At 36.9% G+C, this 11,225-nt stretch overlaps 2 protein-coding genes and 1 long non-coding RNA gene across 7 annotated transcripts in view; 2 read left to right on the top strand and 1 right to left on the bottom strand.

Annotated features, from left to right (window-relative positions):
* The window catches only part of cib1 (calcium and integrin binding 1 (calmyrin)), a 6,450-nt gene extending 4,627 nt beyond the window's left edge, over positions 1-1,823 (top strand). Inside the window, 1 exon segment of the mRNA NM_001017681.1 lies at positions 1,321-1,823. Within this exon segment, the coding sequence (NP_001017681.1) occupies positions 1,321-1,342 (22 nt within the window). The 3' untranslated portion in view covers positions 1,343-1,823.
* rccd1 (RCC1 domain containing 1) lies at positions 1,318-11,102 on the bottom strand. 3 transcript variants are annotated; one of them, XM_073942599.1, is made up of 8 exons: positions 10,847-11,102; positions 8,758-8,946; positions 8,141-8,303; positions 7,165-7,286; positions 6,990-7,088; positions 1,937-2,086; positions 1,825-1,854; positions 1,318-1,712 (listed from the first exon to the last, which is right to left on the bottom strand). In XM_073942599.1, exons 1-8 carry the CDS (start codon positions 11,034-11,036, stop codon positions 1,525-1,527), a joined length of 1,131 nt encoding a protein of 376 aa, XP_073798700.1. In that variant the 5' UTR covers positions 11,037-11,102; the 3' UTR covers positions 1,318-1,524. The 3 variants fall into 3 exon arrangements, with proteins under 3 accessions (XP_073798700.1, XP_073798701.1, XP_073798702.1); XM_073942600.1 differs by having other exon boundaries at positions 8,141-8,300; XM_073942601.1 differs by lacking the exon at positions 8,141-8,303.
* LOC141380853 (uncharacterized) lies at positions 1,861-6,934 on the top strand. Of its 3 annotated transcripts, none has more exons than XR_012400160.1 (3): positions 1,861-3,020; positions 5,807-6,085; positions 6,201-6,934. It is a non-coding gene; the product is annotated as an uncharacterized lncRNA (long non-coding RNA). The 3 variants fall into 3 exon arrangements; XR_012400158.1 differs by having other exon boundaries at positions 1,894-2,994; positions 5,653-6,085; XR_012400159.1 differs by having other exon boundaries at positions 2,001-2,994; positions 5,783-6,085.
* Positions 11,103-11,225: the final 123 nt, after the last annotated feature.

Genomic DNA, 11,225 nt, shown 5'->3' with positions numbered 1-11,225 from the left:
AATAGGTAAACTAAATGGGCCGTAGTGTATGGGTGTTTCCCAGTACTGTGTTGCGGCTGAAAGGGCTACCTAAAAAATATACTGTAATAGTTATCAGTTCCTTCCGCTGTGGCGACCCCTAATAAATAAATGACTAAGCCAAAGGAAAATAAATGAATGAACTGTCCCTTTAATATAGCTAATAATTTTTTTTGTAATTGTCAGTTACTCTTAATTATCATGTTTTGGACTTTTTGTGTTGGTATAAAAAATACAGCTTGGTTTTGCAGATGAAAATAAGTGAGAATTAAAAAATCATATAATTTTATATTATAAAATTAATTTGAATAAATTCTTTATTTCTTTCTTTTGTAGAGAAAAAATATATAAAAATGCCCATTTCAACCAGTCATGTTTTTAACATTATATTTTAATATGTTTTAAATATTTCTGTTAATTAATATAATTTTTTAATATTCTCTGTTATTTTAATGATTGATTTTTACTGTATATAATATTAATAATATATTTTTATATTATAAACTTAATTAATATAATTTATCTTATTCTGTGGAGAAACAGAATATAAAAATGCCATTTTATTTAATATTAATGTTGACAGTCACATTATTTAATATTATATTTAATATAATACATTTTTTTATATTTCTCTTAATATTTTAAACATATTTTTAATTTGATTTTAATAATTATTATTTATTTTAATGTTCAAAATGCAGAATACTTCAGGGTGGCATGGTGGCTGAGTGGTTAGCACTGTCTCCTTACAGTAAGAAGGTCGCTGGTTTGAGTCCAGCTTGGTCAGTTGGCATTTCTGTGTGAAGTTTGCATGTTCTGTGTGTGTGTGTGTGTGTGTGTGTGTGTGTGTGTGTGTGTGTGTGTGTGTGTGTGTGTGTGTGTGTGTGAATGAGTGTTTCCCAATACTGGGTTGCAGCTGGAAGGGTAGCCACTGCACAAAACATATGCTGGAATGGTTGGTGGTTCATTCCACTGTGGCAACCTCTGAAATAGACAACAAGCCGAAGGAAAATGAATGAATGAAAAAAATTACGTAACTAAATTGCCAAGGCAGTGTTTCTAATTTTTCTTTGTTAGTTAGTTTGGATAATTGCAGAATGTAATTTAATTTCCCATCATACTCTCTTCCAGCACAGAATTAATAAAGCAACCAAAGAATCAGTTAATAAAACATAATTGACAAAAATCTACAACTTTATTCTGACTAAAATCACATAATTAACATCCAAACATCGTTCAGAGTTCTGTCTTGAGTGCAGCATTTCTTCTGATCCTCATTGACTGTCGATGTTTTTTCTGCAGTTCATTCAAGATCGTGTTGTGAAGTTTCCACCGCTGCTGCTTCCGGTCCGGATGTTTCACCTGCACCTCAATAATCTCTCCAATAATGTAGCGTCCTAATTATGAATGTACTCTCTTGTTAAGCATTTTTACCGTTTATATGTTTGAAAGCAGTTTTCACCTCTACTTTCTATCTTGAATGTTGGATCTTATATATATTTGTACCTAATTTAATAAACCCGGGTGTGTTTCTGTCAGGACAGAGGATGTTTCCTTTGGCACCACGGACACAAAAGTGTTCCACGACCCACAAACAACATCTTTGACACTCAAACTGTGAGAGGAGAAATAATCCACCGGCGTGGGCTCATCTGTGCTGTGTTCAGTGCCGTGACCCAGCTGCCCATACTGACCTATCAGAACACACAAAGCGTACTTAAAGGGACAGTGCACAAAAAAATTACAATTCTGTCCTCATTTCCTGTAGGTAATTACATTTATAATTAACAGAAAGCAAACTCTTACCCCATCCCCATGTGTACAGATCTCCAGCACCTAAACGAAATAAGAAAAGAGTGATTATTTTTGGTGTTCATGCGCTAGTTTGTGCTCCGTGTTCAGATGTTGTGGATTTTACTGGTGACGGCCGCTGTATGACGGGATCCACAGCTAATCCGGCTAATCTCAGACATGTTAGCGATGTCAACTAGCGCAGGGAATGCTTGAATGGAGATAAACACGTCTGTTTGGCTCTTTTCATCTGTATTCATGGGCTGGTCATCATTTCCTAAATAGAAACAGAAAAACAGGTAGTAATACATTCCTATATAAACATTGGTGTAGAGTTTATTTAGAAAACTACGGAATAAAATCGCTGTCAGAAATATTAAGTGCGTAAATAAAATTCACGCATCTGTAATTATAAAATCGTAAAGGAAAACAGATTGTACTCGTAATTTTACGAGGGTACAATTCCAAAATCTGCGATTTGAACAGACACATATACGACATTTTCTTGGTCTGTTTTTATATGGCTGATAAAATTACGATGGGTGTACTTTACAAACATAAATTGCAGTTCCACCACGGACATGACGACTTGATTACCATTACGAATCAAACAGCGACACTTCACTGTCAAAATGACGTCAAGCGGTGCGCTTGCTGGGCACTCGAGCTCCCACACACTGTCTCAGGTAAGAGTTTTGTTATTCCCTCTTTGAGAAATCCATCATGATCTGTAATCAAGATGGAGACTTATTGACAGCTGTGAAAAAGACTACTGAAAAAATCATACTTGAGTAAAAGTACCATTACTTGCCTAAAAATGTAGTGCAAGTAGAGTAAAAAGTACTACATGTAATATGTGTGCGTGTGTGCAAACGTAACATTCTGTAGTGCATGTAGTTATTGCCCAGAAGGCACACAACGTCATAGGACGTTAATATTAGGTTAGATTTAGGTTGTGATGTCAAGTGACCAAAATTCAATGTCTAGTCAGCGTCTAAGGATACTGTTATTTTGACGTCTAATAACGTTAAATGACGTCGATTTTAAGTTGTGTTGTAAAGTGACCAAAATCCAACGTCGAGCCAACATCTTAAACCAACATCATATTGACGTCAAATACTGATATTTATTCATGTATGGCCATAGATATATACACTAGATATCGCATAGGGACCCTGAGCATGCGTCAATAGCGCCGCCACATTGGTACAGTGCTCCCAGGACAAATGTCATTCAACCGCACTAGTCAAGACAGTGTTATTACATGAAGATGCTGGACTTAAGCGCTGTCTACGGGTGTAGTAACGAGCAAACAAAGAAATCAAAGCACAAAGGCAGAACATTTCATAGAAAAGATTAAGTTTTTTTCTGTTTTTGTATGTTCTGAACTTTTGTGCTAATCAGGTCACGTTATTGATGATAACAGTCACTTACTGCATTCACCATACGGCAAAGCAGCTCCAACTCACACTAAACACTCGGCTTATGCTAGTTTTGTTGAATAAAATCAGCAAACAATACAAAAGATATATGACAACGAGATGCTGCGCTGCCAGAAACAAGTATTATTGTCGCCTAATGTTAGTGAAAGAGTCGTTCGGGGGATTCATTCACAAACGAATCGCTCCCTCCGTCAGCATGAGAAGTGAAAGCAGGAGAGGAGCTGTGTTTCAGGACATGATTAGATCACATTTAACAGGGAGGGTGGATAGTACATTTCTGTACACACAAACACAAGTTTTTTGTCAGGAATGCCCGTGCGGTCAACGATCCATCAATGTAGAAAAGTGATGTAAAATTATAATTTTCGTAATTAGAAAAAAAAAAATTGCATACTAACATCCAGGAAAACTCCCGATCATAGATATATGTGTATATGTGTATATCTCTGGCTTTGCATGGCCACAGTCCTCCACTGTACCTTGGTCCCGCATTCATTTCAAAGGAGCGCTACCCTGTAGCAAGATGGCGGCGCTATTGACGCATTCCGTCCAATAGACAACAATAGGCCAGGCGACATCTAGTGTATATATCTATGATGTATGGCAACCAAAATCCAACATCTGATAGACGTCAAAGTGGTAACGTTCACACAACTTCAAGCTGTGGCATCATTAGACGTTGATATTTGGTTGATTTTCGGTTGGACATTGACGTTGGTCTGACATTGAGTTCTGACGTCCAACCCGATTTTCAATTTAGTTTAATTCACCTTTATTCGTATAGCGCTTTTACAATGTAAAATGTTTCAAAGCAGCTTCACATAGAAGATCATAGTGAATACTAAACAAAATGCAACATCCCCACGACATTGGGGTACAACGTTAATATGACGTCATGTTGATGTCTTGTGCTTGCTGGGTGTCATTTCGGTCTCCATACAGTAAACATCTGTCATCTCATCAGTCACATGCATCTAAACAGTCTCTGGGTCATTGCGTGTAAAGATTTTGGACATCTTCTTGGACACTTTTAATGCTTCCAAACAGTTTGCTGCATTTATAAAAAACGCTCGTATCTTCAGGTAGTTCATTATGAGGCGATTTACCTTTGTGTGATTTGAATGGACGGGAATTACAGGACTGATTTTTCTAATCCTCAAAGACAAGAAATAATAAAGTAGTGACTCCATGTTGAAGGAAAGTAGTGGAGTAAAAGTACCGATACTGCAGTAATAATGTACTCAAGTGAGAGTAAATGTACACATTTTGAAAACTACTCAGTAAATTACAATCCCTGAGAAAAAGTAACCAATTACAGTAATTTGAGTATTTGTAATTAGTTACTTAACACCCTAGTTCAGGGGTCAGCAACCCGCGGCTCTTTAGCGATGCCCTTGTGGCTCCCTGAAGTTTTTTCAAAAATGTTCAAGATGGGGAAGGTTAGTATATATTTTTGTTTAATATGATTTCTATTGGAGGACAAACATTTTTAACGTTTTCAAATGCTGTAAAAGTGTGTAGAATTAATATTTAATTTCAACATTTCTGTCAACGAAGATTTGCGTCATAGCCTGCGACACAGGTTTCTATCAGCAGGGCGGGATGCCGGGCAGGTGGCTGTTGTAAACAAACCAGGAGATAATAAAGCACGGAAAACCGTTCACAGATGGTGACTACATAAAGGAGTCATTCATTAACATATCAGAACACCTATTTGCAGACTTCAAAAACAAAACCAAGATGATACAAAAAATTAAAGACATACCTCTCTCCGCTAAGACAGTGAAGGAAAGGGCTATTAAAATGGCAGGTAACATCACCGATCAGCAAACCAAGGACATTAATTCAGTGCCAGCATACTCAATTGCCTGTAATGTGACCGATATTCAATGCGCTTTTATGCATGAACTCTGATGGGCCGCAAGAAGAAATGATCAAATTAATATCACTGAAAGACCAGAGGCTGTGCTGAAGTGTTTAAATGACAACGAAATAAACACCAACCACCTGATTTCAGTGGCTATTTAATCATGAAGGCTCATTTGTAGCCAACTTAGTCATTTTTATATTAGGCTAAAATAGCTACTATAGATACAGCATGTGTTTCCTTCATTATAAGGCTTATATAAGGCTTTACATTTTTTTGCGGCTCCAAACATATTTGTTTTTTGTTTTTTTTGGTCTAATATGGCTCTTTCAACATTTTGGGTTGCCGACCCCTACCCTAGTTTATTGAGCTCCATTTTCGCTGTGATTCTTAGACATTTTACAAAATCAAAAATAAGAACGGGCCCATGATAGTGAGCATAATGCAAGATAACATTACAGGCGGCGAGCGCAGAATTTCTCAGTGAATCACTTAACGGTGTTTAACTGTAACATGACCCCTGACATGACTGAGAAAACTAATGAAAACTTGCTTCTCTTGCGTATCCTAGGCACAAGCTGTAAAGACTCCGCCCTCATCTTGAAAGGGGGAGGGGACCAGCAGCAGCTCATTTGCATTTAAAGAAAGTTATGTTTTAAAGCAGGGGTCACCCAACTTGTTCCTGGAGGGCCGGTGTCCTGCAGATTTTAGCTCCAACCCTAAATCAAACACACCTGAACAAGCTAATCAAGGTCTTACTAGGTATACTTGAAACATCCAGGCAGGTGTGTTAAGGCAAGTTGGAGCTAAACCCTGCAGGGACACCGGCCCTCCAGGAATAAGTTTGGTGACCCCTGCTCTACAGCATCGGACACTGACTCGAAAAATACATTCATTTTAGGCCTTCCCGGTTTCAACTCCTGAGATATAAATCAAGGATCAGCTTGAAAAGTACAGAGGGCATTTTGTGAATTATTGGTATTGCGAAGCATTGTTACTGATATAAACTCCCACTGGATAATAAGACCCCCTTATGATCACCAATTCCTCTAGGGTCAAAAAGAGATGGTGTTTGACCCTAGAGGAATTGGTGATCATAGGCCTGTGACCATCAAAACTCAAACCATCACACAGGTCACTTCGTATTAATATCTTGGTGTCTTCTTCGATAACTCACTAAAATGGCATATACATGTTGATAATATCTGTAGTAAGCTTCAGCAACGACTGTATTTTTTTACGACGTCTAAGAATTTATGGAGTGGATCAGAAATGTATGATCATGTTCTATAAGGCTGTGTGTGAAAGTTTGATAAGGTACGGCATCACAGCTTGGTTCGGCAACTTGTCTGTGCAGCTGGGATCTAAAGTAGTTAGTTTAATTCACACTGCCTGGAAAATTATAGGTGTATCAGAGCTGACTTCACTGCAGGATATGTATGAACAGGAGGCATTAAGGTGTGCTAAGCAAATTGTTCGTGCCGTATCACATGTTCTGCACAAGGAATATGAGTTGTTACCCTCGGGGAAAAGATTCAGAGTACCTTACTGTAGATTAAACAGATATAAAAATTATTTTTATCCTACAAGCATTAAGCTATTAAATAATAGTGGTGGCTTAGATTAGATTGAGAGTATTTAGTTTGCATATATATGTGTTTATGGAATGAGGCTTGTAACTTTCATTGAACTATCTATTTGTGTTTTGTATGTTGCATTGTTTTGTCCATGTTGTGATGACTGCAGCTGGGGGTAAGAGCCCAAGACAAATTTCCCTAACTGGGACAATAAAGTTTTACCTTACCTTACCTTAAAACTTGCATCAACTTTTAACAATTGTCAACATTTTTTAGTGCATATGGTTCTTTTACCACTGCCGTTTCCTCTGCGCTTTTCCTCCTCCAGGCCTCTAGATGGCAGTCCGAGCTGCCCGCTCTCATTCCATCCCCACATATACAGATCTCCACCGGCTAAACACACACATTTCACTCAGTATGAGCAAGCAAACGTCTACATTTTATATGGGTGTTTGAGGAAAAATCTTACAGCTGACGGCAGCCGAGTGCCAGTTCCCAGCAGCCACTGCTTTGATCGGGACGCCCCACAGCGCCTCCACCGCCTGCGGATCCTCCAGTGAAGTCAGAGCGCCATGACCCAGCTGACCATGACTGTTTAAAAAAAAATATTTTCAGCAAAAAAAGAAAAAGAAAAAAAAAAAGTCTACATTAAATTAATAACTGTTCCCGCCCCATTCCAGAAGAGGGCGGAGCCTTTATATATGCTGGTTGTTAGATTATTATGTAGACCTTTTTAATGTGGTGGATGTTATTGGTCCATGAGCATTTCCTGCTTGTTGTCAAACTATTAATAACTCTAACAAGAGGCAATATAATCATATCCCAGCGGTAAAACAGCCGTTATAACATTATCAATATGTGGATGTTTTAGGATTCTCGGGAGCGATGGGAATGAAAAATGGAAAACAGGAAATGCATTAGGACTATTGTTATGGTTTACATCTCTCAAAATGGTCTATAATGAGAAGGAATGAGAGGAAAAAGCAGGCTTTTCTTGGGTACATCTCTTTAAATGCAAATGAGCTGCCGCTGCTCCCCTCCCCCATTCAATGGAGGGCGGAGCATATACAGCACGTGCCTCAGACACTCTGGTAATAACAAACAAATACCGGCAAGTGTTTTCACAGCCTTAAAGTTCTTTTAAAATCGTTATATACGGTTTTCCGAGAGCACAGACATGACTGCAGAAACAGAACATACTATAATAATATCTATTACAGTTATTATAATTGATTATTCATAGCTTTAGTCACTTTATTCAATCAATTTAGCTTTAATTCAATTACTTTTTCGTTCATTTTAATAGTTTAATGTTCATTAGATGACAAGACAGCATTTTACAGTAATATATTATAATAGTCAATTATTAAATATATTATCAACATGAGAATCATCACTTCAGAAGGATTCTTCACTGTTAAAACCATGTAAAGTTTTCCTAGTACCTTCCGGACCCCCATGAATAGAGCGTCCCGTCTGCAGTCAGCAGCAGCGCATGTTCAGATCCCAACACTAGACTCACAGCACACAGTTTCAGAGGATGGAAGAAAGGAGGTTTGTGTTGGACGAAGCCGCCGGACACCAGCGGCAGAGCGGCAGTGTGTTCTGCTGAAACACTCAATATCATCACCACCATTTCTTCAATAACTGTTTGGTTTAGCTCAACTACCAAATCTGACCTCTGAAGACTACATTGATTAGTTTGGACTGCTGAGCAAATCACTGGTACAACCTTCCCTACACTCAAAGAACTCTGCTTATCCAGAGCGAGCAGAAAGGCTGCCAAAATCCCTCTGGACCCCTCACACCCAGCACACTGCCTCTTTGAACTGTTACCTTCTAGTCGACGCTTCAGAGCACCCTAATACACAAACAGTTTCTTCCCCTTAGGCAATCCATCTCATGAACACTTGATGGAAATTGTGACTACTTGCTATACACATATACACTTATTTAACAGCATACTATGTGAACATACCTGGCAATAAAGCTCTTTCTGATTTAGATAAAACACACAGAATTCTCACAGCAATAACAGACACCAGTATATCAGCAGTTTTACCTGAGAGCTCGTGCTCCCTCTTCCACACCAGCTGGTTTTGCTGCGGTTTTATTTCCCATAATTCCACTCTGTCTGTGAAGCTGAGCGTCAGGTGTGTTTCGCTGATGAGAGCGTCTGTGCAGCCCTGACTCACACACACCTGAGCTGACGGTCCACACACACACCCTGACAAATATACACCACTGCCAGCTGAAACACAAACAACAGCATATTTATTTATTTATTTATTTCTGTGTTTATATTTATAAATATATGTGTCTGTGTGTATATATACAGTTGAAGTCAGAATTATTAGCCCCCCTGTTAATTTATTTCCCCAAATTCTGTTTAATGGAGAGATTATGTTTTCAACACATTTCTAATCATAATAGTTTTAATAACTTCTCTGATTTATTTTATCTTTGCCATATAAATAAAAAAAAATATATATATATATAAATATATAAATAAATATATATATATATATATATAAATAAATATATAATATAAATAAATATATATATAAATAAATATATAATATATATATATATATATATATATATATATATAAATAAATATATAATATAAATATATATATATATAAATAAATATAATATATATATATATATATATATATATATATATATATATATATATATATATATATATATATATATATATATATATATATACACACGTGGAGTTTAAAAAACATTTTACAAAAAGTTGACAAGTTTTTTTTGTGGTCACATTGTTGGATTACTTAAATTATATTGCAATTTTGTAAACTAGACGTTTGAATTATATACACAATTTATATAATATAGTAAAATAAAAAGTCCACAAAAATTACAGTACAGTTGAGAGCAGAAGTTTACATGCACTATAAAAAGGCACATAAAGAGAGATTGTTTGAGAAATTGTTATAACTTTTCTTGAAAGTCAAGTTTACACACAATCAGATTATTCTGCCTCTGAAAAAGCTCAGATGATGGTATCAAGGTTTTGGAAGTTTCTGATTGGCTAATTGACAACATTTGAGTTTATTGGAGGCACAACTGTAGAATAGTATTGAAGGAAAAGCTCAAACACACTGCTTCCTTGTGTGACGACATGGGAAAATCAACAAGCCAGAATCAACAACAAAAGCCAGATTACAATTAGCTAAATTACACTGGGAAAAGACTAATGTTTGGAGACATGTCCTCTGCTCTGATGGAGCTAAGATTGAACTGTTTGGCCATAATGACCAGTGTTACATTTGGAGGACAAAGGGGAAAGCGCACAAGCCTAGGAACACCATCCCAACTGTGAAGCATGGGGGCGGCAGCATCATGTTGTGGGGCTGTTTTGCTGCAGAGGGGACTGGTCCACTTCACAGCATAGATGGCATCATGAAGAAACAACATTATGTAGAAATACTGAAGCAACATCTCAAGACATCAGCCAGGAAATTCAAACTTGGCCACAAATGGGTCTTTCAAACAGACCATGACCCTAAGCATACTGCCAAATTAGTTCAAATGTGCTTTAAGGACAACAGAGTGAATGTTTTGGAGTGGCCATCACAAAGCCCTGAACTCAATCCTATAGAAAATTTGTGGGCAGAGTTGAAAAGCTTGTGCGAGCGAGACAGCCAACAAATCTCACTCAGTTACACCAATTCTGTCAGGAGGAATGGGCCAAAATTCCTGCTAACTACTGTGAGAAGCTTGTGGAAGGAGACCCAAAACACTTGACCAGTTATAGTTTAAAAGCAAAGATAAAAAAAAATACCAAGGAAATGTGTGTAAACTTTTGACTGTCTAGAAATTAATTAAAAAAAATCTCAAAAAAACAAAATGCAAAACAAATTCTCTCATTATTCTGGCATTTAGCAAATGTAAATCATTAAGGTAATCCTAACGGTCCTAAATTAGTAAAGGTTTAGTATGATTTACCATCATACATTATTTATAAATATAGACATATTAGTGTAAACAACTGTATTACAGATTAGATGTAGTTTGTGTAAATTATATTATATAAAAACTAAGTAAAAAAAAAAAAAAAAAAAAAAAAAAAAAACATCTGTCAGAGAAAATAGGTTTGCCCCTTGTGTTTGACTTACATTGTGTTTGCTGAAGATCAGCTCTGGAGCTCCAGCAGGCTCTGATTCTGCGGTCTGATCTGTTCACACCTGATTTACACTCATCATCTGATATCAGCACAGGTGAGTTCACTTTACACTTCACCTGTCCGCTCACATCTGCCCGACTGATCTGACCAAAACCATTAAACCCAAAGCCAAACCAACTCATTGACTTACTTTGGTCAACACAAAGAACTGTCAGTTGCTTTTGTGCACGAAAAGTTGTGAGGAAGCCAAACCGATGTCTGCTGTCAAAATAAAAGTGTAAATGAAATACGTTTAGAAATAAAATACAATCGATAATAATAATGACATAGAATTAATCATACTTTTATATTATATTATATTATATTATATT

Source organism: Danio rerio, chromosome 25, assembly GCF_049306965.1.
Source record: "Danio rerio strain Tuebingen ecotype United States chromosome 25, GRCz12tu, whole genome shotgun sequence".
Taxonomy (NCBI): domain Eukaryota; kingdom Metazoa; phylum Chordata; class Actinopteri; order Cypriniformes; family Danionidae; genus Danio; species Danio rerio.
This window is presented reverse-complemented; position numbering and strand designations above follow the sequence as displayed.

Excerpts from the sequence above, each read along its gene's own strand:
- rccd1 (XM_073942599.1), bottom strand. The coding sequence starts at position 11,036 with ATGAGTTGGTTTGGCTTTGGGTTTAATGGTTTTGGTCAGATCAGTCGG. Across the intron at positions 8,947-10,846 it reads TGATCTTCAGCAAACACAAT|CTGGCAGTGGTGTATATTTG; the intron begins GTAAGTCAAACA and ends TTTGTGTTTCAG. Across the intron at positions 1,713-1,824 it reads TCTGTACACATGGGGATGGG|GTCAGTATGGGCAGCTGGGT; the intron begins GTAAGAGTTTGC and ends GTGTTCTGATAG.